At 43.5% G+C, this 27,105-nt stretch overlaps 3 protein-coding genes and 1 long non-coding RNA gene across 9 annotated transcripts; 1 reads left to right on the plus strand and 3 right to left on the minus strand.

Annotated features, from left to right (window-relative positions):
• Positions 1 to 207: 207 nt before the first annotated feature.
• Positions 208 to 6,193, minus strand: fdxr (ferredoxin reductase). Of its 2 annotated transcripts, XM_047031724.1 has the most exons (13): positions 5,812 to 6,193; positions 5,439 to 5,548; positions 4,871 to 4,966; positions 4,442 to 4,564; positions 4,044 to 4,157; positions 3,742 to 3,843; positions 3,271 to 3,378; positions 2,860 to 2,944; positions 2,357 to 2,556; positions 1,632 to 1,803; positions 1,240 to 1,413; positions 892 to 1,051; positions 208 to 390 (listed from the first exon to the last, which is right to left on the minus strand). In XM_047031724.1, exons 1-12 carry the CDS (start codon positions 5,906 to 5,908, stop codon positions 903 to 905), a joined length of 1,530 nt encoding a protein of 509 aa, XP_046887680.1. In that variant the 5' UTR covers positions 5,909 to 6,193; the 3' UTR covers positions 208 to 390; positions 892 to 902. The 2 variants fall into 2 exon arrangements, with proteins under 2 accessions (XP_046887680.1, XP_046887679.1); XM_047031723.1 differs by having other exon boundaries at positions 208 to 1,051; positions 5,812 to 6,192.
• A 1,198-nt stretch (positions 6,194 to 7,391) lies between these two features.
• On the minus strand, positions 7,392 to 12,733 carry LOC124475283. 4 transcript variants are annotated; one of them, XM_047031766.1, is made up of 5 exons: positions 12,492 to 12,733; positions 9,692 to 9,757; positions 8,685 to 9,068; positions 8,336 to 8,463; positions 7,392 to 8,079 (listed from the first exon to the last, which is right to left on the minus strand). In XM_047031766.1, the coding sequence occupies exons 1-5, from the start codon at positions 12,631 to 12,633 to the stop codon at positions 7,954 to 7,956; spliced, it is 846 nt and encodes a 281-aa protein (XP_046887722.1). In that variant the 5' UTR covers positions 12,634 to 12,733; the 3' UTR covers positions 7,392 to 7,953. The 4 variants fall into 4 exon arrangements, with proteins under 4 accessions (XP_046887722.1, XP_046887720.1, XP_046887721.1 ...); XM_047031764.1 differs by having other exon boundaries at positions 9,647 to 9,757; positions 12,492 to 12,731; XM_047031765.1 differs by having other exon boundaries at positions 7,392 to 8,076; positions 9,647 to 9,757; positions 12,492 to 12,729.
• Positions 12,734 to 16,532: 3,799 nt separating this feature from the next.
• Positions 16,533 to 18,137, minus strand: LOC124475310. Its single transcript, XR_006956905.1, has 3 exons — positions 17,957 to 18,137; positions 17,409 to 17,499; positions 16,533 to 17,180 (listed from the first exon to the last, which is right to left on the minus strand). It is a non-coding gene; the product is annotated as an uncharacterized LOC124475310 (long non-coding RNA).
• A 515-nt stretch (positions 18,138 to 18,652) lies between these two features.
• Positions 18,653 to 21,916, plus strand: mettl9 (methyltransferase like 9). Of its 2 annotated transcripts, XM_047031761.1 has the most exons (6): positions 18,653 to 18,837; positions 19,037 to 19,198; positions 19,348 to 19,538; positions 19,768 to 19,977; positions 20,136 to 20,320; positions 20,660 to 21,916. In XM_047031761.1, exons 2-6 carry the CDS (start codon positions 19,103 to 19,105, stop codon positions 20,869 to 20,871), a joined length of 894 nt encoding a protein of 297 aa, XP_046887717.1. In that variant the 5' UTR covers positions 18,653 to 18,837; positions 19,037 to 19,102; the 3' UTR covers positions 20,872 to 21,916. The 2 variants fall into 2 exon arrangements, with proteins under 2 accessions (XP_046887717.1, XP_046887716.1); XM_047031760.1 differs by lacking the exon at positions 18,653 to 18,837 and having other exon boundaries at positions 18,851 to 19,198.
• The last annotated feature ends 5,189 nt before the right edge of the window (positions 21,917 to 27,105 follow it).

The following is a 27,105-nucleotide window of genomic DNA, read 5'->3' on the forward strand; positions in this document are numbered from 1 at the left end:
GCACTTTGGTATTTGGCGCCCTAGGCGGCTGCCTAGTTCACCTTTAGCAAACGCCGGCCCTGCCTGGAACAGAAAGTCTCCAATTTGAGTCCACCTTCAACTTGGTAAACTAAAAGTTGAGGTAAAAAATGGGAGGTTGGAAAAAGGTCAAGCCAAAGATGGGAGGTACTTTATTTTTCTATCAAAATAAATCGACAAAGACAGTGATTTGGAATCAATATTTTCAAGTTATCACATTTTCTTTGACTCATTTATTGACTAAACAAAATAACGATTTGAAAATGCATCAATTTCATGTTCAGTCGTGATCAGCTGAGCCACGTTTGTCATTTGTACAACATTACCAACCAACACAGGCACCAGTACAGCAGGAGTCAGCCTCAGGGATATCTGTGACGGAGGGAGAGTTAAAGCTGGACAAAGGTGTGGTCCAAGTGTGTGTGTGTGTCAATTTCTGGCAACTAGACTCCTGTGTCTACCACATCAAGCAGCTTATTCCAACTGTGTGTCTCATGGAAATCTGATTATCGGCTCTAAACAATTAAATGTATTTTGCATAAGTATTTCTTAAACAACTATTAATCAAAACCATCTGCAGTATAGGTTCGGAAACCGTGCGCATTTAAAGGCAGTGCGTCTGACGGCTTTTGATAACCCACATCTCTCAAGCGCGCATATTTCAAAGGCACCATAAGTCGTTTTCTATCTGTTGAATCATTAAGCAGCTGCAGGTAATGAAACTGCCTTCCTCTTTCTGTCCTGTTATAAACCCCCAGTTCACTACCTGGAAAAACAGTCCCTCTTGTATTTCCTGTCTGCCCTAGAGTGGGTCATGACATGACAACACAAAACTCATAATAAGCAAACAGATGAACAAATAATGTTACTAACAGAATTGTCCATTACAGTGTAATGGGCCCCTGTGTCCTGGCCACCAGCAACATCTCCTCCACGTCCTGCATTTTTTCCCTGGGTTTTCCTCTGGCCTCCCCCCTCCTCACCTCCTCGCTGTTAATTTTCTCCCAGTCTGAGAAGAAAACAGGTTTCACTCCTGCACAGACAGATCCAGAGTTAGACTGAAAACATGTTTTCAACATGACATTACATTACATTTAGTCATTTAGCAGACGCTCTGATGTGGTTGTCATTCCTCACCAGGCCATAGCACATTCCTTCAACAGGAAAACCTGTGAATGGATCAAAAGTGAAGGTTTAATTTGACAAGCCGCAGCGCAGTACCTCTTTCCTCCAGCAGGGCAGCCACCTCCTGGGAGCCGGTCTTGGCTGTGAGGAGGTCCAGGGCTCCAGAATCCAGGTCTTGCAGGAGTGTCCGGGCCGTGTCAAAGCTGTCGTTCATGGTGGTGGCTATGACCCCAGTGGGACCTCTCTTCACCCAGCCGCTGCAATACAGACCTGGCAACATGCATGTTAGACAACATCTTTATCGAGTAATGCACCGAGTTGTCGGACAAAGCTTTGTCGGGAGATTAAGCTTTACGGAGGTCTCCATCTTGGACTGAACAACAAGTCATAGTTCATCCAGTCCTTCCATGAGCAGCCGTAACAAAGGATCTCTCTTTCCCTAACTCCCTATATCTCTCGCTCGCTCTCACACACATGCACACACACACCTGCTGCCTGCTGCACACGGCCCATAGTGTTGGGGATGATGGCCTTGCTGGGGTCAAAGGGCACCGATGTGTCGATGGGAAGGCTCTTGTAGCCAATGCTGCTAATGACCAGGCCACAGGCTACATCCTCCACCTCGCCTGTGGTCACGGCCCACGCACCATCACCCGATCCCTGGGGACAGAAGGAGATCGAGACAGTCAGCAAGAACCAGACCTAATTGACACAAACAGGTCTTGAATAACAAAAGTAAGTATATATAGACAGTTTATACTGTATAATGTGTGAACCCTCCTTGTCCAAAATGCACTAGACTATTGATGACTGGAACAAAGAAGAGAGAACATATTTCACCAGTCCTGGGCTCAAAGTCAAAAACCCTATTCAGTTCAAGGCATTATTGTTTGTTTGTAAGGGTCTGCATAGTCCATACATTTCTGATCTTCTTTAATTTACTCAAAATACGTCTCAAACTGAAGGAAGATCGAGCCTTCTCAGAGGCTGCTCTACAGCTCTGGAATCATTTGCCATAAAAACCGCATCAACATATGACGGTTTTTAAATCTTTTCTTCAAACAAATTTATTGTTGCATTTGGTCATAGGTAGGAGCACATGTTTGTACATTGTCTGTGATTGTGTCTTTATGTCTCAATGTGTGCGTTTTCATTATTCCCCATTGTACAGCACTTTGGCTGACAGCTGTTATTTTTAACTGGAGCTTGTCACCTCCAGTCTGTTGACAGCCAATCGGAGGCCAGCGGCCCTGGTGAGGTCAGCGGAGGGCAGGACCTCCAGCGGGCTGCGCAGGAAGCGGAAGGCCCAGGAGCGGGATGCTAGTCTCCTCCTCTCCTGCTCCTTCTCTCCAGGGACCTCCAGCGCTGCCTTCACCAGTAACTCCGTCAGACGCTTCCTGGGCCTCGGCAGAGCTGAGACGGAAGGCGGACAAGCACGCACGCGCACACAATGACAGACGCACACACACACACACACAAAGACAGACACACACACAAGCAAGCACACAGACAGACAGACAGACCACATAGAGCTTACAAAGTGATGTGAAAAGGTTTCAACTCGCATGTCAGCTAAATCACCATCCCTAAACCACCCCATTCCTCTCTCACATTTACACCCTTACGTACCACTCTGCCCATCAGCTATCTGCAATGTGTTAAAACACATTTTTATTCATTGTTATTAGGAAAGGGGAAGCCAGCCCATCACCTCACCTTTCAGAGCCTCTTCAATGCCATTGAAGTCAGCCTGAATCATCTCTGGTCTGGTGCCAGGCAGGTTCACCATCTCTCTCAGTTCCTGGGGTAGAAAAAACAACAACATCCTTTTGTTTGAGTCCACCTGTCTCATGTAAATGAGAGATTTCAGTTTTAGATTAATACGCCAAAATAACTGTCTCATTATGGGTAATTGAGTACAGATCAATAGACCATTTCTTTGCCTACAATAAAATCCACAACACAATAAAATCATCTCCTTGGCAAAGGGGTCTGAATACTTTCTGAAGCCCCTCGTGAAATATGTATTTTCCCTTTTTCCAGCGGGGGACTGACCCCCCCGAAAAAAACGTTTAAAAACCAGGCAGGAAGCACTGGGTCAGAGGTTAACGTTTGCGCGCCTCACACCTTGATGGTGCAGGCCACCTGCAGGGGACCTCTCCTGCCCACGATGAGCACCCTCCGCACCCTGCTCTCCGCCAGAGTGGCCAGCGCCAGCTCCGTGATGTCCGTCTTCTGCAGACGGGGGGGGGGGGGGAAAACACACCGGTAAGATCTCAACAAGCAAGGACACGTGCTAATGCTAATTACGTGAGCGAATGCTAGTGTAATGCATTCATTTGTCTTTCCTCCAATGCGACGTACGGGGGAGGGGGGGTTAGGGATTTAAGGGGGGGATTTAAACCTGTGACTCTTAATTTGCAGTCAAATACTCAACCACTGAGTTATACCCCCCCCCCCTCCCTTAAATCCTTACCCCACACAGGACATGTAGGTATTTGTATTCGAAGCCATTCTGTCCATGTGTAGGCTCTGATACAGTCAACTTCAAGATATGATGGTTGGAGATAACCTGAGCAAAGGGGGGATGAGTCCAACCTTTAAGATCTCCAGAGGAGACAGCAGGATCCTCGCTACATCCAGGGCCACATTGCCCTGGCCCAGAATCACAGCCGTGTCACAGCTCAGGTCTGGCTTCAGCTGGAACACACAGGGGGAAGAACAAAAGAAAACACATGAAGCCGAGGGAGGGAGGGAGGGAGGGAGGGAGTCTGCTAAAATGACCAAATGTAAATGTAAGAGGGGAAGACTGGAAATAAATACTAACAGAGAGAGGGAGTCAGAAAAAATAGAGATAGGAAGTAGGAAAATGTCTTCTCGAAGACGTGAACGTACTATACCTCTTTGTTTCTAGGCAACCCGTTGTACCAGCCTACAAAGTCTTTGGCAGAGTACACACCAGCCAAGTCTTCACCTGGTACACCCATTCTCCTGTTCCCATCTGCACCATAGCTCTACCCCCGTCAACACACACACACACATACACAAAATTAATAGTTAATGATAGGATTGGTACGTTTTGCAATCCTTGCCATTTTAGCTTGGGTTCAAAAGTCAAACTCAAGTTACTGTCAAACCATTAGATGTATTGGTTGCAATCCAGATGTGAAGTTTATTTTAGCAAATATGACAACATTATCAACCCTGCCTTTAAGGAAATGGCAGTTCAGGTAGTTTAGGTCTTGGAGTGATTGAACTCTAGAACTACACTACCCAGAAGGCAGTGCGGTGTCCTCACCAGCACCACAGCATGGTAGGCCCTCTGGAGCTCCTCCACGCTTACGTCCTTCCCCACACTCACGTTGCCATGGAAACTACACCGGGCGTGTTGAGCTGTTTGTGTGAAGGTGTTGATTATGTTCTATGTCAATAAAAGAGTAACAGGGACAAAAAGAGAGAGAGAGACAGAAAGGACAGATTGAGAAAGGAGAGATAGAGAAACAAGACAGAGAATAAGAAACAGAAAGAGACACACAGACAGGTCCATTACTCAGAGCATGATAGGGGCAGTGTGTGAATGCCCTGTCCTCCTATGCCTAAGTTTCTACGTTACTGTGAGACATCCTAGAATGACTGGTTGAACAATGATTCATCATGTCGCCCAAGATAGAGACGTCTTTTCAACGACTTTTGTTGTTGTGTTTCATAATGAAAACAGCAAACTCACCTTGACCTCGGGGTGGTCTGGCGCCACGCCAAACCGGACCAGACCAAACGGCACCGGCAGACGCTCGTATATGTCCACCTGTACGTCTGGTCGGGCCTGCGACACAGAACAGCAACAACCTCTCTCACTATCACACTGTACACCGGTTAGTTAGTGTGTATGTGTGTTTGTGTAGCCAGCCAATACCTTGCCCTTTATCAGACTGTAGTCTGTGTGTGTGTGTGTGTGTGTGTAGCCAGCCACAATCTCGCTCTTTATCACACTGTACCCCAGTTTGTGTGTCTTTGTAAAGCCTTGTTCAAATCCCCCCTCCCTCAAATGTAGACTAAATGAATAGCCTGTTTTTTGACTAACCTATTCGGGTTCTGACAGTGAATGGCAAGATGTCATTGGAAGCTGATGTTTGAGGTTCCAAGAATGTTCAGCTCTGGTTCTCATAAAAGTAATGATTTGGAAGGAATAACCTGACAAAGACTCTATTCAATATAACACGAGCATGAGTAAGAGGATTAGGCAGCTGGTAAATGAACATCCAGTTGGAATTAAGAACAAACACTGGACTATATACCTTCAAGAGGTGTTGTGCTGTATAGAAGCCAGCAGGACCTCCTCCTACTATGCACACTTTCGGACTTGTCGCAGGAATAGAGGACAGTTTACGAACTCCCGAAGAGCAGGCTGGCAAACAAATTAGAATTTAAAAACAGAATACATCGTTATTTGTATGACTTTTTTAAATGTATAAATCTAATGCTATAAACATAATAATACTTATTGATTATTTTGACCCAACAACATTGATTTCATTATGAACGATACATTGAACATGATCAATGTGATTTGATCCTAACTTCGTCAACGTCAACACACAGTGCAAACGTCGTGACGTAGTGATCAGGACCGTCCTATGCACAAACCTATGGCACAAATCAGGTCCTCACCATTAAACTGAATTAATCCGGTCTGTACAGCCGACGTCCGTAATAACTTTAACATCTTGATTTTACACAAGGCCAATTTATGAGTGCTCATCTTCATAAATCTTAAAAAATTAGACGGCTATCCAGAATCCATGAAAAGCTATGGCCAACTGTGTTAGGGGTTTGGCAAACGTTTAGGTCTGTGCTTGCTTAAAGGAATCTACCAACATGTCGACCAATGTTGATCTTTGATTAGTCAGAGGCGGGCGAGTTGTTCTAATACGAAATTGGAAACGTTTATCCAGGTGTTGTCCAGTATTTTTCCAGTAATCTCCAAGAACGCACAACCGGCTATGCCCTACACTGTGCAGCCAACTACCGATCCGTGTGGTGAAAAAGATAAAGCTATAGTTCCGCGCATGAACTGTGCTGAATGTTCAGTCAACAGAAAAACGAAGTTTTTCTAGATGTATGCTACTTATCCCCCAACAGAGCTAGTCCCAAGGATAATCTCTGCCTACCCACACACACACACAACCTTGGTTTCCGAAGAACCTTGAGCTCCCCTTTTTAGAAGGACATTTTATTAACTCTAAAAAGGCTACCTCTTTCCATGCTTAAATGTTGTAATGTATTTAGCCTATAATAGACTACACTACCAGTTGCCATTTGATAAAATAGTATTAGAATATACACTTCAGATCAGTGTTTTAATTGTAATGTTTAGTATAATTCATATTAATTGTGATTTATCGACGAGCACAAACAGTATCTCAGCCATGTTGTTTATAGCTTAAAGCAATGTCCTTTAGTTTAATAATTCATTTATTTATTTTAGCATACTTTTACCCAAAGTGATGTGCAAAGTACAATATGTGCAGTCTAATGCTCTACCACAGAACGATACACACCCCTATAATGTTATATATGGTACTAAGTTCTTTGGCTACACACCTCTATAATGTTATATATGGTACTGATCTATACACACCCCTATAATATGCTGTAATTACTTGGCCCACAAAACTGGTGGGATGTCAGTTTACTGTCTCATGGCAATTCTTCTCAAAATACACAGGGAAGGAGAACAGCTTTCTTTTTTGATGTTAGAGGCTATCTTTTTCTCAAGTAGCAAATCTAAATTTACCAGACAAGGTGCTAAGGTCAATCTTAAAGAATTCCTATAAGAAGTGCACAGAGTCGTCCAGTTCAAAGAAAGTCCAATAGTTTGATCGAGGTACAAAGTTGTCTGAACTAGTCTTCATGCATGATTCTTTATGCAACATTGGGGAGAATTCTACTCAAATACATAGCAGCTGTCTTGCTCGGTGGTTCCCAAAGTAGATTGTGACCCCCTGGGGGGGTCGCGAGTCAGCGACCGGGGGGCTAGATGATTGTAAGTTTGTATACTTTAACCACCTCCGTGGATGCGGGGGTCGTGGGCTGAAATGTTTGGGTTCCTCCTATGGGTGATGCATTGTTCAAGGAATGAACATTGTTTATTTCTCATGGGTTGAGGATGAAACTGGGAGGAACACTGTGAGTGTTTCATCCATCTTGCATGCCAGAGCAATTTACATAACACATTATTAGCTAAGAAATGTCCACAGTGTTATTTTATGCAGTATAAAGGTTACACCCTTAATGTTTATAACACAAGGCCTATTACATATATATATGGGTGTGTGCATGTGTGTGTGACTTGGAGTGCAAAGAATTTGGTTTAAGATTTTGAAACAACTACATTTCACCATGCAGCTTTGTATTTTCTATTAGTATGTGAGCTATAGGCTTGACGTCAAACATCGTGGCAGGATGTGGTATATGTCTCTATTTCTGCTCAAAAAAACACTAAATGTGGAGTAGCGACACAAATACAGGAAGCTACACATCATTTTTAGCACAGTTATTTCTTTTCACCTTGGTTTTACATACAGCTCAATACACTGGTGCACCACATTGTAAAAAAAAGAAAGAAAGAAAGAAAGAAAGAAAAAAAGCCATATGAAATGACAACTTTGCAGGTTCTCATGGAAAGACAGATGCTGTATAATTTACCTAATGAAGGTAGAAATGTGAGGAACTCAATTCAGTTCAGGTATGATTGCAGTATTTCTTAAGTCAAATCTGAGAAATGTCATGAGGTACTGAGGTTGTGGAGGGCTATCTGTGAGCTGCTGGAGACTGCGCTGTGGACACCTCTGGTGGTGCTGGTGGTGCTGATGGTGCTGGGTGCCTGGGCCTGTTTCGACTGTTGACTCTGCCAGGCGTGAACTGCCTCCTTCTCTGCTGGAAAACAGGAACATTGTTCAAAGAAGCACACCGGAGTATCAGGAAAACCCCCAAACCATCTGCTCTGTCTAGAAAGATGTCATGTTAACTGAAATGTTGGGCTGCCTGAAACAGCCGAAATGAAACTGGCACAGCTCGTTTCCCAACTGAAATCATTAGAGAACCACACCCCTGAACATAGACACAAGGTTAATCTTGGTGTTACTGTATGACCCACCCTTTATGGGTCTACCAAGAAAGATGAACTACTGACCCTTGTGCATTTCCACACCAGAGCTCCAATGAAGACGAAAAATGCAATGACGAAGGCTAATAAACTTAGCACGATCAAGATGAGGTCCATGACGAAGCCATCCAAACAGGGCTTGTTAGGATCCCTCTCTACGAAATGAGAGAGGAAGGGGAGAGGGAGAGAAGATGGAGAGAAACAACACAATGTATTGAGGGTGTTTTGAATTACTTTGTTATTCAATACACCCTCATCACTCAACTCACCCTTGTTACAGCCTGTAGGCCTATCTATTGAATCTGTGTTTTCCAGTACAGGATGCATCACAGTAGTGCTTGCTTCGGTACCATTCTGCCATAGCAATTTTTCTCACCTCTGACAATTATAACGGAGCCTTTACTCCGGAACTCCAGCGGCGAGGACGTGACACTGTCGAAGTACATCCATGTGCAACTGTAGCTGTCCGTGTCTTCCACGCGCAGCCAAGACAGACGCAAGGCCACCGTACTGCAACCCTTGTCCGCGGGTTGTTCGACCACCGCCAGACGACCCCCGAACTCTGGGTTGACGCTCGTTCGTGTTACCGCTCCGTCGTTCATGTCCAGGTATGCCACCAATCTGTTGCCACGGAAACGTCCGCGCAGGTACAGCCCCGTGGGATTGGGCCTAGAGGTGGAACAGAGAATCTCTGCCGAGGAGTTGGGCCCATTCAGAGAGAGGGCTCTGGGACTCTGGACGACTGGACACGCAGGCCCACCTGGATATTAAAGACTACACTGTTGCACTGTCTGAAAAAAATAGACCCACTAGGCACTAACCACAGAAATTACATTTTGAATGTCTTTGCTTCCGATCCTTGATTATTTGTGCAACTTGGTTTTGTACTCATTTTTACGTATTTGAACCCACATTGAAAAAAAGTGTCTGATAAACGAAATGTTATTAAACTGTCAGATGGCACCAATATTTTCACCTAAAAATGTATAATTTGAATAAAAGTCTGACCAATAAATCAAAAGTAGATGAGACTGCAAACATATTTCCGTGGTGATCAATAACAATGCCCGGCCAGAGAATGCAAATCGCACAGAAAAACTTAACTGACACATGTGAGCTCAATTTTGATGTTTCCGATTACGGTGACAAGAAGTCATTTGCCAGAGCATTTAAAGAGTTACTTTTCTCAATGAAACTTGTTTTGTTTCCCAAAACCTCTGTTTTCCCATCAGAGGGAAATCACCAAAGCACTCAGCCCTCCGTTCTTAACTCTGCAAGCTGCAAGCAAACAGACATATGTTACACAGCCCCAACACATCCCACTTCTCCCTCACTCACTTGGGCAGGTGAGAACTGCGGGTGTGCAGAGAACTACCAACACACCTCTCCACAGCAGGGCCTCCATAACCTGGACTGCAGATGAGCCTCCGTGAGCTTGTGCCCTCTCCACTGCCAGAAAAAAGGATGTGTGTCTTATCGGGTTTGAGAACATTTTAACTTCCTCTGTCACAGAAACCGAAAGTGTCAGTGTGCTGTATGTGCCACATCAGTGCATGGTTAAGGCAGCCATGTAGTTCAATAATGCTCAAGACTTACATGATGCATCATTCCAAGTTTATTCACAAATGAAGAGAAGACTCATGTCGCTCAGTTCACAATATCAATGGGTAAAACTCAAAAAGTACAGTCTATGGCTGTGTCTACTACCGCGCACTTGTGCACTTGGAGCACTGACTTTCAGTCAGTAGCGGTTAGAACCGAAACTGTACTGTCCTGTAGCTAGTGGTCCAGGACAGTGTAGTTAGTGGTCCGGGCCCGCGTAGCTAGTGGTCCGGACCAGCGCCTCCAGTGGTCCAGGACAGCGCCTCCAGTGGTCCAGGACAGCGCCTCCGCTGGCACAGGACAGTAGCTAGTGGTCCAGGACAGTGGTCCAGGACAGCGCCTCCACTGGTACATGACAGTTACTGTTCTGTTGATAGTGGTACGCAACTGTCTCGTAACAGTGGTACGCAACTGTCTCGTAACAGTTGCATTGGTTGTCTTGCAGCATTTTTGTTGACTGTTGCATAACATTTTAGAATGGGAGAACAGGCTATAAACTTTTATTTTCAAAATATAAGTTAATCTGTCTCTAAACCATACTTGACGTGTCGCTACAAGCTTACCATACAAAGTAGTCAATTTTTACATTGTGTGTAATGTAAAGCAGACTGTTACGTATTGACTTAGTAAAAACGTATTTTACTCAAAGTAACTGAATGCACATGAGCCACCGCCGGAGACGTTATTATTGCATTATTGTTATCAGCGCCTCCTAGTGACGGCGTGTATATCATTAATTTTAATAATTAAAGTCAACATAGGCTATAGGTTACCTACATTTTGCAGTCAAGGGGTGTCATTTATTGACATTGTTCTTCATATGGAAATAATGAAGAATTATGTTTTCTTTATTATTTTAAAGACAAAATGAAATATGAATGTGTTTATAATAACAAGGTTTGAGTATTTTTATTTCCAATACACTGTTAAATTGCAGTTCCCTGTCAGTCAACATAGCCAGGTTACATTAGTTTTCTTTGTTTACAAGCATTTCTCTCAATAAAATAAAAATCAACACATACCATTAATATTTTCAATAAAAATAGATGTATTTGAAAACATAAATAATACAATTCAAAACACTTTTTGTACATGTACAAAACACTGTAGGACACTATATGTTCACTCAAACACAGTTCCTGAGGCAAGGCACATCTCAGCCATGTACCGGCAAACGCTGTCGTTCTTTCTGATGATGTGGATGGTGACCTTAACAAAGACATCAACAATTGAAATGCTCATCAAAAACAACGGTAACAGGACAGCGGGGATTTGTGCTCTTACAAATCGCCACACTTCTATGGACTAATATACCATTTGTGTTAAAACAATATAATACAGTCAAATAGCCTATCTAATTTGCCTATCTTTTGACCTTATTTCAAAACCAAATTGATTGTTAAAATCTGAAATCAGAATCAGAAAATGTCGCCTTACCCGCCATTGATTGCACCAACACTAAAATAAAATGTTCTAGAACTAAGGGCCAACTCTGGTTGAAACCAGCTCTGGTTTAAACCAATTAACTTAGAGACACACTGTCACAAGACAACAGGATACGCTATGTGAGTGTTGCGAGACAGTTAAAATAGCCTTCTTTAACATTATAGCCATAGGCTTGACTTTTTAAACAAAACAGTTCCTAAGATATAAGACGGATCTTTCTGAATTCTGTGTGTTTTGTTAAGTGGATATTGAAACAATTGTAGCCTACTTTTTTATATTTACATAAACAGATTTATGTGTAATATACAATTAATAGACGTTTAAATTCAGTTACTCTGAGTAAAATACGTTTTTACTAACAGTAACAGTCTGTTACGTATTGGTTTAGAGACAGTTTAACTTATATTTTGAAAATAAAAGTTTATAGCCTGTTCTCCCATTCTAAAATGTTATACGACAGTCAACAAAAATGCTGCAAGACAACCAATGCAACTGTTACGAGACAGTTGCGTACCACTATCAACAGAACAGTAACTGTCATGTACCAGTGGTTAATAGACGTTTAAATTCAGTTACTCTGAGTAAAATACGTTTTTACTAAGTCAATACGTAACAGTCTGTTTGGTTTAGAGACAGATTAACTTATATTTTGAACACTATCAACAGAACAGTAACTGTCATGTACCAGTGGAGGCGTTGTCCTGGACCACTGTCCTGGACCACTAGCTACTGTCCTGTGCCAGCGGAGGCGCTGTCCTGGACCACTAGCTACGCTGGTCCGGACCACTAGCTACACTGTCCTGGACCACTAGCTACAGGACAGTACAGTTTCGGTTCTAACCGCTACTGGAAATATAGGTGTATGCTTTTTTGAGTGAGTCCCAAAACAGGCTATACCTCTACCTAAATTAAAGGGTACATTTACGCCAATTAGGTCTCTTGGTCATGACTCGCGTACAATAATCTTCCAAAAAATTCTATAATGTTAAGCTGGTAACTCATATCTCACATATGACAACACTGACAGGCTATCTGACACTCATTCAAGCGACTTCATACGCGTCTTTCTAGCAGTCAACTTATTGAAAAATGTGCATGTGGGGTGATGATAGTGAGTGTTGGTCATTCAACTTACGTAGTTTTAGAAGGTTTTGAGTTTGCCGAGTAAATCCGTCTTGAAACCATGGCAGACGCAGCACGTATAGCCTACAAACCAAAATTACAAACTGTAAAGGCGATTGGACTACCTCCACACAGCCGGATTCTGAGGTATGCATGCCTATTTATTATTGTAAATCGTGGTCGTCCCGAGCACAGTCCCAATACGTGTCCATTTTACCCCCGTCCCACCTGTAGAGGGATGTCACAAGCACACACACAATACGCACAAACAGACAGACTGCCCCACCCCCAAACACATTTTCATGGTGGACATTTGCCCCCGTTACATCATTAATTATTTTTTAGAGGAAAAAGGAATTTATTTTTAACTATAATATGCATTGTTCCAAATTAGTGTTTTATGAGATGAGAAGTTGTGAATAAAACAATTTCAATTGTGGGTGAAATTTAGACAACATGACAGGTAATTGGGGCATAATTACATTTCAAAACAAAAGAAAGACCACCAATCTGGTTAAATATATGATTGGGGATTAAAAAAACACATAAGGTGTATAAAACCTCTCCTGATCCAGCCAACCCTAATTAGTTCTTGTGTTTTCTCCATGGATAGACAGTGGTATCTGTACGTGCCCCAGTATAAATCTGCTGTTCCCCAGTAAAATCTAAAGTTTATTTTAACAATTTACTTTATTAGTCAGTGCATTCATTTAGATTGATAATCCCGTAAAAAATTAACACCGTATCCCAATCAATGCTTGTAAAATCAAAGCAGTTTATACTCTTTCAACCTGGGTTGAAAACAACCCAGGTTGGGTAGTTTCCAACCCAGCGTCTGGTTAAATATAGGACAGAACACACGTTGGGTTAAACTAACCCAGCAAGATGGGTTGACCATTTAACCCAGAATGTTGGGTTGATCATTGAACTCCTCAATGCCTAACACTACCTGAACAAGCTGTAGAGCAAAAAGAAGTAAGCAGAAACGACTATTTAAATTAAATTATATAAACACAGAGAAAACATAATGTTGTTAGAAACTGTTTTATTTTCGGTTTAATGTACTGTAGACTACCTTTTCCATTTGTACCATCCACTTTTGGCGCCTTCACGAATGAACAGCCAGTCGTTAGCTATAACCGAAAACACAAAGGGGAAAACTTGCCCGGGGCTCCAAATGTGCTAGGAAGTATTTGGTGGGAACCACAGTGGACCGAGAGAGATCATGTAACTGTTAACATGTGTATATAATATGCTGTCAATTGTGTAAATACATGTAAGCCAATGAACTCCAACAAGATTGTTTTGGAATACTTCCCTACAGATCAAATTGTAGCAGATATGATGACAAAACCTGCATCAAAATTTAAGGTCATTAAGTTTGCAAAGTATCTGTTTGGAAAAAAAACCATGTGTGTAAAGTTAACAGGATGAGAGTTAGAATACCTCAGGGTATATTTAGAGTAAAGAAAGTTACAATGTGAGATCAAGTGGGGGTGTTAACACGTGTGTATAATATGCTTTTAATTGTGTAAATAGCCTATGTTAGCCAATGAATGCCAACAAGATTGGCATGTGACCTGAGCATATAAATTGATGTGTTTGTGTTGAAGTTCTCTTGTTGCTCTCCCCCATGAGAGCTAGTTCAGTAAAGATGTGTGCTGCTGTTTATTTTCATCCACATTGTTAACGCAAGGTTAAATATCTACGCCAGAATCGCTGTAGAACTCTACTCGGTTAACAGGTTATGGGCCCAGTTTTATATTTATTTCATTTATTCATTTAACAGACGCTTTTGTCCAAAGCGACTTCCAAGAGAGAGCTTTACAAAGTGCATAGGTCACTGATAATAACAACAAGATAGCCCCAAAACATTGCAAGTAGCCAAAACATGAAGCACATATGGTGAACAACCAAAATAAGTGCCAAAGGGAAGAACCATAAGAGCATGTAGTTAAACAAGTTACAATTAAACAACATGAACCGATTTAAGTGCAAGTGTACCTGTGGAAAAACAAGCAACAATAAAAACAATATATCACAGCAAGTACAACAATTTAACTCAGTTACCACTAACCACAAGAGCAACAAGTCTCTAAGCAAGAGTCATTGTGATCCTTGAGGAAACTAACATCGGGTCAAGCAAACCATTCCTAAGTACCGTTGTACTCCCGGAACAAGTGCGTCTTGAGCCTTTTCTTGAAGGTGGAGAGACAGTCAGTGTCTCTGATGGAGGTGGGGAGTTGATTCCACCACTGAGGGGCCAGACAGGAGAAGAGCTTGTGTTGAGACTGGGCGGTCTTGAGCGGTGGGACCACCAGGCGGTTGTCTGAAGATGACCATAGGTGGCGGGTGGGGGTGTAAGGCTGCAGGAGAGACTTGATGTAGTCGGGTGCAGTCCCGTTCACTGCTCGGAAGGTCAGTACCAGGGTCTTGAATCTGATGCGGGCCGTGATGGGTAGCCAGTGGAGGGAGATGAGGAGGGGGTAACATGGGAGCGTCTGGGTAGATTGTAGACCAGGCGGGCCGCTGCCTTCTGAATCCTCTGAAGAGGGCCGGTTGCCTATGCTGGGAGACCAGCGAGTTGCAGTAGTCCAACTTGGAGAGGACAAGTGCTTGGACAAGCAGCTGGGTGGAGTGCTCAGACAGGTATCTCTTGATCTTCCGGATGTTGTAGAGGTTGAATCTACACGACCGGGAGACTGCAGCAATGTGGGCCGTGAGGGAGAGCTCGTCATCCCAGGTGACCCCCAGGTTCCTGGCAGAGGCTACCAGAGGCAGTTATTCAGTGATTTACCACCAAAGGAAAAGTCACGTATAATTAGTATAAGTAGTCTGTATACCAAACTGACTTCACTTCAAAAGCCGAGCAGCGTGAGTGTGACTGAATATGTCATACGTGCAGACAGCCATTACAACATTGAGAAACACTGGAGAGACATTGAGTGACGGACTGTTGGTAGTGTAATAAACCTTGCTTCTGCTATGGAGTGTAGATAGTTGTAGAGAGACACCGGCTCCCAGACCAACCTCGAGTCCCCCCCTCGAGAGGAGCCCTATTCACTCACAGGCATGGTGCTTACATTCCAGGCATCAAACAGGAAGAGATGGCCAGGGAGAAACAGTGATCCTGCTGTCCCTCCTGGTGTGGTCAGCAGGGGGAGAGGAGGCCAGTCGTGTAGTCCTTACCTCGTTGGCAAAGCCCTGAGATTAAGTTACCTTCACACATTGTGTTGGGAATGACAAACCTAATTGTGTTATTAATAGATGACAATTATACATTTGATAATTAACTTTTATACAATACTTTTTTCAACCGTAAATAAACAATGTCTACACCAACTAATGATAAAATGTCAATGTCAATTTTGAGCATTGGGGCTTCTTCCTATAGACAATATTGCATTTTATTTGTAATGCACCTTTCTTGCACTCAAAGCTCTGGGATTGGGGACATTTTATTAAGGATCGAGATGTTATTATTAAACTGTAGTACTACTTTTTGTTCACCAACAACAAAGTTCACAGCAGTGCAATCACTTGGTCCAGTACTTCAGTTTGGTTTGTCTTAGAAGGGTCGAATATCAGAAGTATCTCGGAGCAGTCTTGCCCAGCGCCAGGTGAGGGTGCATGCATGCAAACTGCTCACGTTTAGGTGAGACTCACCTTTTTAAACCAAAATGGGTCATTAACGTGATTTGTACAGATACGATGAGAAGGTCGTGGCCTTGGCCAACACAGCATTTTACCCGTGCTTCGCAACTTTACAACTGGCTCTGGAACCAATCGTCACTCCTAATGCCTAAACCTCACAACCAATCAGGGGCAGAGGGGCAAGAGGTTTTCTACATTGATCTAGCCTCCTATTTTGCTCTTAAAGTGCACTAGATCGATGCGTTTAACTTGACTTTTTTTCGCCGTATCGTTCTCACCTTACCCCTGACCTGAGGCCTGGCCTGAGGGTCACACTGACACTGGTGTGTCCTGTTCTCATTATGTGGCAACACAATTTAACAAGCAAAACTCCTCCAAAAGAATGCGTAACAGTCACGGATCATCTTAGTTGTGCCTTTAATAAGATGCAATTGTATGCATTCATAAATCAATAGTGAAACTGTAGAAAAACAACTAAATAAATACGCAATTCAAATGTGAATTGTGAGTAAACCAAAACATCTGCATTTAGGTATAAATGTCTATATTGTTTAAACTAGTGCCGGCACTAGTCGGCTCCACTTGCATCTCCGACAGGTCCTCTGCCCTCATATCCTGATGTTGCATGGTGTCTCTTGCCCGACGGTCCGCTCGCATCTCCGGTGTTTCCTTTGCCCTCGCTTCCCGACAGCGCAAGGCATTCCTTGCTCGACGCTCCGCTCGCATCTCTGGTGTTTCCTTTGCCCTAACTTCCCGCATGCGCATGGCGTCCCTTGCCCGACGCTCTGTTCGCATCTCCGGTGTTTCCTTGGCTCTTGCTTGCCGACGGCGCACGGCGTGTGTTGCCCGACGCTCCGCTCGTTGCTCTGGGGTCTCCTCGGCTCGCGCACGGCTCAAGCTCATCCGATTCTTAGCTAGGCGTGCGTTTCGTGCTTCGTCTGTCTCTGCTGCTCGTGCACGGCGGGTTGCCTCGCGCCTTGCCTCGCGCCTCTTCTCGCACCACGTATGGCTATCTTTAGGCATATCTGTTAATAACCCGTTTATACCCCTGCGTGAGGACAAAAAGGCGACAGTCAATGCACAAACTGTATGCGTCTGCTAAATTACTAAATGTCATGTAAATGAATACCAGCCTATACTATTCAGTAGGTTATTTTCTAAAACGTCCTTATGTAGGATACTGTTATAGCCTGAAATCAGAAACAGATGTATTGCCATGTACGATTTCACATACAAGCTATGAAAAGTAAATACATCAAACGTTAGATGCACTTACTAAATTGTAATAGCCTTTGTAGTCCTGCGGCCCCGTAGGGCTCCAGTGACCTGGTCGCCCAATTACTCCCTGCCGATCGCTCAGTGCTCAACTGAAAAGTTAGATAACGTAGGCCTACGTAAACTGTACTTTTAAGGAAGACTAATGTATTTTGAACAGTAATGGTAAATTCTTAATCGCTCAGTGCAGCTCAACGTAGCGGCGAGTTTGTACTACTGTACACAACCGACATTCGATTGAAATTGGCATCAGGGATCGGGTTTTATTTTTCTATTCACTTGCCCGTTTTCAGACCCCGAGTATCCCACAATGCCGTGGGAAAGGTTTCGAGGGACTCCCATGGAAAATGAATGGTGGCGGAATTTCTGAAAAGTGCCGAGTGGATCCCGGTGTTGTACCGAAATCGGTGACCTATAGAAAACCGTAACCAGGGTCGCTGTTCTAATGGCTTGCCAACGTAGGGTTAGGACTCAAATTCTGACCACTACGTTAGCAGCATAGTTAATTTGGCTAACGTTAGCAAACTGTGGCATTAGCAATGAACTTACCAGGCATGCATTTTTGTCTAATCCCTTTAAACATAAAGTACGCTATGTCGTTCATATATTGTACAGTTGTGGCATACAATTTTATTCTCTTTTGTTGTAAAATCTACAAAAGAACTCGGACCGCGGTCTCCCGTCTTTCTTCCCAAAAGGGGTGTGTCTCGGAGCGTATCCTTCCGCGCACAACAAATACGTCACACGTAGCACGCTGTCGTACGGAAGTAAATATGGAGGTTTTATGTTTCTTATTTCAATTGTTTATACACTTGTATACTGATCTGTGAACTATTATCTGTATACTTTGTACTTTTTCGAGCAAAAATAAAATAAAATATGGAGGCCACTGAAGTTGGCACCAGCGTTTCAAATCTCAGTATATTTGGTACTACTACTATAACAGTGCAAATACACGAGTCTGTTTCTCACCAAATATACGAATGTTTATATACTTATGTTGCATACTCCGCCTGCAACCTGACTAGATTGAAGGTTTTGGAGAATACATCATTTGACTACCAGTGACACTTCCTACCCAAACCTAATATCCAATTTAGGACAGTAGGCCGCTACTATGTTGCCTTTCTCGTCTGTAATTTGTCTCTGTATATCATGCATCTAATACAGTCACATACGAATTGTAATAGAAGGCTTATAAAGAAATATAAGCTAGAGGTGGTCAATTCGACACCTGTAATTCAGGACACATTTGAAGGTAACACAGGAAGTACCCAACGAAGACTAATTTGTAGTTTACTTTTCGATAGTCACGAAAAAGCTGTCTTGATATAACTAGGTATTTAACAAACAACCAAAATCTATACACTGTACGGATTAAGGCGCTTAATAGATAACATGTGGATTTCAAAAACCAACCACACCCTAAGGTTTGTGTATTTGTTGTTGGCAGTAGCTTAAGTCGTGCACTAGGGTTACGTGTGCACTCTCAACTGGATGGTTTTCCTTCTGCATCTTATATTACACATGTCTGGTTGTTATTTCGTGTTAGTCGGTCATTCTGCTTGATCGGGGGGTATCTCAGTCACACACATGTGTTGAGCTACTGTCAATATGTGTTATCTACAGCTGAGGACATTGCTCTTTCTAGCGTGGGTGGTAGGATACATCGCATTTCTTCTTGCCATTAGAAGAATGTGGACGGGTAAATACGTGCGCAGTCCACTCGCCCGTTCGTTTTTCATGAACATGGTGAGCGAAAGCGAAGCAACCACGCTCGAAACGCAGGAGGTATGTTGTTACTTAATTTGGGTTGAAACATTATGTTACCAAATATTTCTCAGAGGGACATGTCAGTCACTTGATCAGCTGTACATCGCTTCAGTGTGTTGTGGTGGCGAATCTATTTGAGCTTGTCTCTCTCTCTCCGCACACTAAAGTGGTATCGGTGTGCCCCCGACCTTCTCGGGGAGGCGATGCGACCGTTGTTTGTCCAGAGCCACCTGGACTCCGATACTCAAGCTTTCCTGAGACGCAGCGTTGAGAAGTCAGGCTGGATGTTTACTCAGCTCTACCACTCCTTTGTGTCCACAGTCCTCAGCCCGCTCGTCTCGCGCACATCCATCAACGGGTAGGAACTTGAAATTTCAAGTTGGAATTTGCAAGTTTCATTCTTCTACTCTCTCTCTCTCTCTCTCTCTCTCTCTCTCTCTCTCTCTCTCTCTCTCTCTCTCTCTCTCTCTCTCTCTCTCTCTCTCTCTCTGTGTCTCTCTCAGCTCACCAGCAGCACAGAATAAAGCTACCAAAGTCTCCCCCATCTCATATCTCCCTCCCTCCATCCAACCCCGTCCTCCTCTCAGGTTCCTGAGTCGTGGCTCCATGTTTGTGTTCTCTGCGGATCAGTTCCGCCGGCTGCTCCGCATCGCCCCCGAGTGGCAGGCAGAAAGACTGCTGGACCTGGGGGCTGGGGATGGGGGAGTCACGGATGTCATGGGGGCTCACTTCAGAGAGGTGTACGCCACGGAGGTCTCCCCGCCTATGAAGTGGCATCTTCAGAGGAGGAATTACAAGTGAGTCCCCCTCGTTTGTAGACGCTTACACACACACATACTTTGCCTCTCCCCCTGAGAACAGGAAATACACACGCAATAATGCATTGTGATGATACCTTACAATGTCCTCCCTGTCTGTCTTCCACCCTCCTTTCCTCCCCTCTCCCCTCCACCAGGCTTCTGGGTATAGAGGAGTGGCAGCAGGCTGGCATCCAGTACGACCTGATCAGCTGTCTGAACCTGCTGGACCGCTGTGACGAGCCCCTGGAGCTCCTCAGGGCCATCAGGCAGGCGCTGGTGCCCAGGACAGGAAGACTCCTGCTAGCCGCAGTGCTGCCCTTCCAGCCCTACGTGGAGATAGGTCAGTCGTCCGTCCTCTCGTCTCACTGGTTGGTAGTCACTGTTGTTGAGGGTTTGTTGAGTGTTTTTTATGAGAATATAGTGAGTTGTTGATGCTGTTCTTAGGAGCCAATGGCGAGGCTTTTTAAATGTGTTGTTTCGGGGACTGTTGTGCTCTCTGTCGGACTGCACATCTCAAGGACGGGGCTCCGTGTAGCATGCTTTGGGGAAGGACGGGGATGTGGTGGTGGTGGACAATATTAGTATGTAGGTTTTAAAAATAGCCAGGGTTACCAAGCTATGCATTACTTACTGACTTGATGTTGTTTGTGTGTCTTTGGTTGTTGGTGGCAAATGGCAGGTGGCAAATGGCAGCGCCCCCGAGAGCACCTGAAAGTGAAGGGCAAGACGTGGGAGGAGCAAGTGACAAACCTGTCCAATGAGGTGTTCCGGGGGGCGGGGTTTGAGGTGGAGGCGGTGACTCGTCTGCCCTACCTGTGCGAGGGGGACATGTACAAGGATTACTATGTCCTGGACGACGCCGTGTTCGTCCTGAAGCCCGTGGACGAGTGAAGGCCGACCAGGATGAGGGTCTGGAGTCCCGAAGCTCCATCCTTGTGACCGCAACCAGGTCAACCGATCATCTTAGCCCATGTTGTTATTCATCCATGTCACACAAACGCAGGGGAATTGCCAAGCTGGCTCTCCTGAACCGTAGGTCGGGTGCTGGTTTTATTTTACATGGGTGAGACATGTCTGGCATGGGACATGTTTTGCAAATCTATCCCCCCCCATCCCCCCCACACTTTTTATTAAGAAAATTATATTTAATGGTTGCATCGTCATAAATAAATAAAAAGATGTCTGAAAACAGTTTTAAAACAAACTTACGCCCCTGGGTTTGAATCTGTCTAGAACATTTAAGACGTTTTATCTGTGTGTACAGAAGGGCTATTTTCCCTTTTGTGGTGCTGTTTGAAGGCTGGTACATGTGGTTGTTGAGAGTTCTTCAAACTCTACAGTCTATTGTCACCAGTGTAGGATGGTATTTTGTTGACATCATCATTGTGACCCATTACAGTGGACTGATGAATCTTGACAAAGCTCAGGTAGCTTGTATGCATCTGCCATCTTGTGTAATACCTCTACTTTATTGTGCGAAAGTAAGTTGATTGGTATGTTTTTTATGAAATGTAACCTTGCGGGTATTGTACACCTGTGTTGCATTTGGTGAAAAATTAAGTCTTCCTCTGTTAAACTGTAACTGTCATCTCACCCTTCTCACTGGGTCATTCCTTCCACAGCAGTAGTTTGTGTAAGAATGAAATCTGTTGTCTGGATTTAGGCAGACATAGATAGAATTCCAACCTATTGTTGCTTGTAAACGCACACAACTTTCACAGGACCAACATAAGAAAAGCACACATTTTCTCATGCATTATTAATATCCATTTACAATCCCGTTACAGGGGTGTGAATAATGAAAGCAATATGAGGCCTTTCAAAATGAGTACCTCCCATCCATATCGTTCATGTTAACTCGTATGTGCCACTCATTGTATTACTGTATTTGATGGGTTATCACCACAGAGCCAATAAAAACATTTTTTTTCTGTGAGTCCCTATCCTCATAATTGTTTGCTAGTATGAATGAGTAACAGTGGATGTTGGTAAATAGCAAGATAAATCATGAACATGTTGACAATTTGTTTGGGTATATTATTTTGTATATTAAAAGGGTTCATTATATTACATTTTAGCTTATCATAGGTGTGACTAGTTAAACATACTTATATTTGCTCAAATCTTTCATGTACTGTTCACCTCTTGATTCATTCACAACTATGCCTAACTAGTTTGGCTAGTCTGCATATACAGTGTTCCTATCTGTCCGTATTTGGGTAGACCTTGTCACAATGTGGATGACAATATGGGACTATAGATAAATATCACAGGAACATGGGACAGACGATTTGCAGAGCATGACTGTCCCACAGACTACAAGACGTGCTACTTCCGTCCATAACCCCTCCCGAACCAACTAACAAAAGAGCACAGAACAGCAAAAATAATCAGCAGGAATAATAATTGAACAAAGTAAACAAAATCACCACTGTCTAAACTATTCCAACTCAAATAATTTAAAAGATTGTCAATTAAACACTATGGTTGGTGGGTGTGTGGGGGAGATGGAGTCTCTGGCTAGGACAGGGCCGTGATACCCTCTCTCTCCCTTCATAAATAAGTGATAAACTAGGAATGTATGGAAATGTACACAAACCATGTGTGGCATTCTGGGGTGGGAGGCAGATCATATTGTCTCTGTAGCCTGCAACACAAATCCACAAATGGAGCCCTACACCAGCCCGTGCGTCCTTCTCACACGAACATCTAAACATCAGTGCAATCAAGCAAACTTGCATACACACATGCCTTCTTGCGACCCCCTTCCAACCCAGCTAGCAGTGGTTGATTCTTCTCTGAAACTTCATTAGTTAGTATCACAGTACACACACAGTGGACTTAACCAGTCCTAGACTCCAGTGAAATGCTACGCAAGTTTGGTGGGGACATTTTTTGTTCCCAATAGTCCAGTGTGCAGGAGGGGGGGCAGGATGGTTTGGGCTAAAGTCGCCATGGCAGCAGCTATTCCCACACCAAGGGGGACGGGGGCATCTCTGAGGGCCGTGCCACCGTGGAACTGGAGGAGAGGTAAGAAGAAAAAATACGGAGAGATGGATAAGGTTACTTCACTGCACCAGTTTACTGCAGAAGCCTAATTAACTAATGCACATTAAGTAATGCACACAGACTACACCCCAGTAACTCTAAAAGGCTAGCTACGAGGATGGAAAGACAGAGGGTGACTTTTTTAATAATTATAGTTTAGAGGATGACGGCACCTTTATACAGAGACGCTTCATTGATGGGCCACTGAACAGTACAGCAGTGGAAAGATCCAGTGCCCGAATGTAGCCAACAGGCATATGAGGCTTAGGTAATGGGCAATGCATTAAATGATGTGATGCATTAAAAATCACAGGTGTATGGTCAGATAGACAAGTATCATCCAACTCAACATTTAAGACAGGAAAACCAAAAGATAAAACAAGGTTGAGTGTATGGCAAAGATCATGTGTAGGGCCAGTAGACTGAGTTAAATTAAATGATTAAAAGGTTATCAAAGTCAGGCAAAAAAGTCATTTTAAGCAATAAGCCGACGCGAAGCGGAGTGCCAATACCCCCTTACCTGTTCTAAAATCAGCGTAAACCCAGGGGCGGATCTACCGGGGTGGCATGGGGTGGCAACCCAGTTGGCAGCTTTGAAAACAAAGAAAAGCCGGGCTCATCTGACATTTAAGAGAGCGAATTTCTAATATCCGACTGCAAGCGAATGCAGCATGAGACGACTCCACCCCCCCTCCCCACTCCGCCGAGTTGGACATTTGCCACAGCTAATTTCTAATATCCCAGTGCAAGTGAATGCAGCACTACACGACTCAACCCCCCCCCCCCCCCCCCCCCCCCCCCCCCCCCCCCCCCCCCCCCCCCCCCCCCCCCCCGCTCGTACATTTGAGAGAGCGAATATCTATAGCCAAAACAAATCTGCCGGGTTTTTTTACATTTTCTGTGGTTATTCAGACTAAAAAACTGCGGAATTAGGATAGCCTTCCTGTTCTTTTGTCGGAGCGACCGAAGATGTTGCACAACAGTTTGACGCAGAATAGGCCGCTTGAATGTTGACAGACTTTGCAGAAAACTAGGGCCTATTGATCCATCCTCATAAAGATCGCCTGAACACTCACTGTCCCTGTCTATTCCTGTATTATTTGGTCGATAAGTGTTTCCGTGTCAATTCTTCAGGGCTGAATCTAAACATTTTTGACTAACGTTTTAATATTAGCTATAGTTTAACGTAAACGTTACTGTATCAGTTTCAGGATTGACAGACTTCCTTTGATTGCTATCACAGACCTAGGCTACTACCTACACTGGTGGAAATGGTCTCTATTAAGACAGGTTAAACATTTTGAAAAGAATACAGACATAATGAGTTGACAAGCTTATTAAAATTTTGCCTCAGACCAATGCATTCTACTTGAAATTCCGCGGGTTTTCGTAAAACGTAATTCGCTTGCGAATTTTGGGCCTGCTAATATCCCACTGCAAGTGAATGCAGCACTAAACGACTCCAACCACCCTCCCCACTGCGCCGACTGAGACCGAGGTGAAATCAGTTTTATATTCGAGATTCAACAGACGTTCATATTTGTAACTTTGTTCAGGCTCCGTGTCATATTTAGGGACCGGAGTAAAAGAGTAAACAGCCTGAATGCCGAGGAAATCTATCAGCCATTTGAATACACACCATTTTCAGTGTTTCTTCAACATTTTTGTCAAAATGGACCATAAAAACTTCAAACTTTTGGCACATTCTTCTACTACTAGCCGGCCAAGTTGTCCAAACTTTGGTTTGATGATACAGTTTATTATGGATTAGCCAATAAATCAATGAAAACACTTTTGAAATTTGTGTTCAGTGTTTCCTCAATATCTTTGATTTGAGGCTTAAATAATGTGCCATAATAATGTAGCATTATGTTTTTGAGTTAAAATGTCTTAATTTGGCATTCCAAATAAACATTGATTCCAAATAAACATTAATTAATATGACTGCGATTAAATCAGCATATATACTTCTGCCATGGGGGTGCCACCCCTCAAAATCTCCTGCCACCCTCTTGCCACCCCATGAATATTTTTTCTAGATCCGCTACGGATCGTAGATTTACTACGACCGTGCGAGTGCGATATCGTTTACCTCGAGAGAAATCATGGGTTGCAAACGAACGAAGTACAAGAACAGTTGCTCAGTGCTTGGATGTACAAATGAAAACCAAAGTCTTTTTTTAGTTCCTTCATCTGAGCCTCTGAAGAACCAGTGTCTTAATTCAATTTTCTCTGAAAACTCCCGGACACAACTTCCCAAAGTTTTGTATGTCTTCGCCAAACATTGAAGTGTTTCCTCAACTTGGGCCAATACAAAGCTTATAAATCTATGCTCGCGACTGGTTGTCGCAAAGTATGACGTGTACAGCTAGTGGCAAGTGTGCACAAGGTCTCGGAGCTAGGGAAAAAAAGAGCCACTTTTTAAAGCTAGACAGGAAGACACGGAAGTGGAAATATGGCCGCGCCCAGTCTCGCACTCTCGCTTGCCTCACTGCGCCACTGAGCACTTTTCATAGAAATGAATGGGGATGCCATCTTGGAAGACAAAAGTAGCTTACTCTAGTTATATTAACTCTATGGGCTGTACCAGAGACGCCAGGTGCAAGTAGCTGTAAGCTGCTGTATTTTCGACATTTAGAAAATTCTAATATCATTCCAAACCATATTGTTTTAATTTTTCTAAAAACATTTGGTATTACTGTTAGCCAATATATAGGCTATACATTTTAACTGAAGTAAAAGAAATGGCCAAGAGAAAAAGGCACTCATCTAAAAATGCACTTGTTTTTTGTCTTTAAATAATAAATGTGCTATGTGGCTCAAATGCAATTGTCTTGATTTTTTATTCTGTGTATTAAAGCAGGCATAGATGACACAGGGAAAGAGATGGAGGCTGCTGTGGTGACAGGGTCCAGTGGAGAGATTATGACAGGTGCAGCACTAAAACTACACAAGAGTCTGTTAACAGGGTTATTATATGGAAATTAGTTTGTTGAATTGATAGTCAATATTGAATAATAGTTGACTGATTATTGTTCTTTTGCAACATCAAATAGCAGATGCAGAAACAGAGACAAGTATGGAAAAAGAAAGTGAGGGAGAAAGGGCCGTTCTGTGTTTCAAAGTCCCGGGCGGTTTTTTCAGTCCCTGCCGCCTCTCTCCTCCTCATTTAGCATTTAAAGCTACAGACACAGAAACAGCGCGTTCTGAGGAAAGCTCATTGTGGGACTACTAGTGGCTATGATTCTGCACCAAGGCTGAATTTCGGGAAAGAGACTTCAGATACAGTATTAGGGGACCACTAAGACCTATATAAAAGCATCCAAAAACAGCATTTCATGTGACCTTTAAGTCTAAAGAAGTTTTTATTTGAATTTAAATGTATTCATATGGATAGACAACTTGAGAGACAGGAAAGCAGGGAGAGAGAGACGAGACATACAGGAAAGTCCCCAGGCCCAATCGAAACCAGGACCTCTGCACCATAACCAGCCTCAATGGTATGTGCTCAACCTGGTGAGCCAACGGTGCATCCCAGATATATTTAGCTTTGATGTATCCTCATCAGATAATCTGAGTCATTACCCGTAGCTTAAACTGACTTTTTTTTGTGATCAAGTTGTTGCAGAGGTTTATCTGCAAATAATTGATTAATGAATATTAAACATAATTTCGTATCTGATCTCTAGATGGTCGAAAAGGACGCTCAGTCATGGTCAAACAAATACAAGTTGCTTCATTTGTCTCAATACAGGATACACAAACACTGGGTATTTCGCGCATGGAAGCCTAACATTGCACAACCGTCAGCTTTGCTTTATACTCCCCAAAAGTCCACCCCCCTTCTAGAGGGAGTCAGATGGTTGAGCGGTTAGGGAATCAGGCTATTAGTCAAAAGATTTCCGGTTTGATTCCTGGTCGTGCTAAATGACGTTGTGTCTTTGAGCACGAGGCACTTCACCCTACTGCCTCGGGGGTAATGTCCCTGTACGTACTGTAAATCGCTCTGGATTAGAGCCATTGGATAGAGCCCATAAGTTCCTTTAAGTGCGGGCTTATCAGTCTCAACAGCCTTCA

Source organism: Hypomesus transpacificus, chromosome 13 (genome assembly GCF_021917145.1).
Source record: "Hypomesus transpacificus isolate Combined female chromosome 13, fHypTra1, whole genome shotgun sequence".
Classification (NCBI taxonomy): Eukaryota; Metazoa; Chordata; class Actinopteri; order Osmeriformes; family Osmeridae; genus Hypomesus; species Hypomesus transpacificus.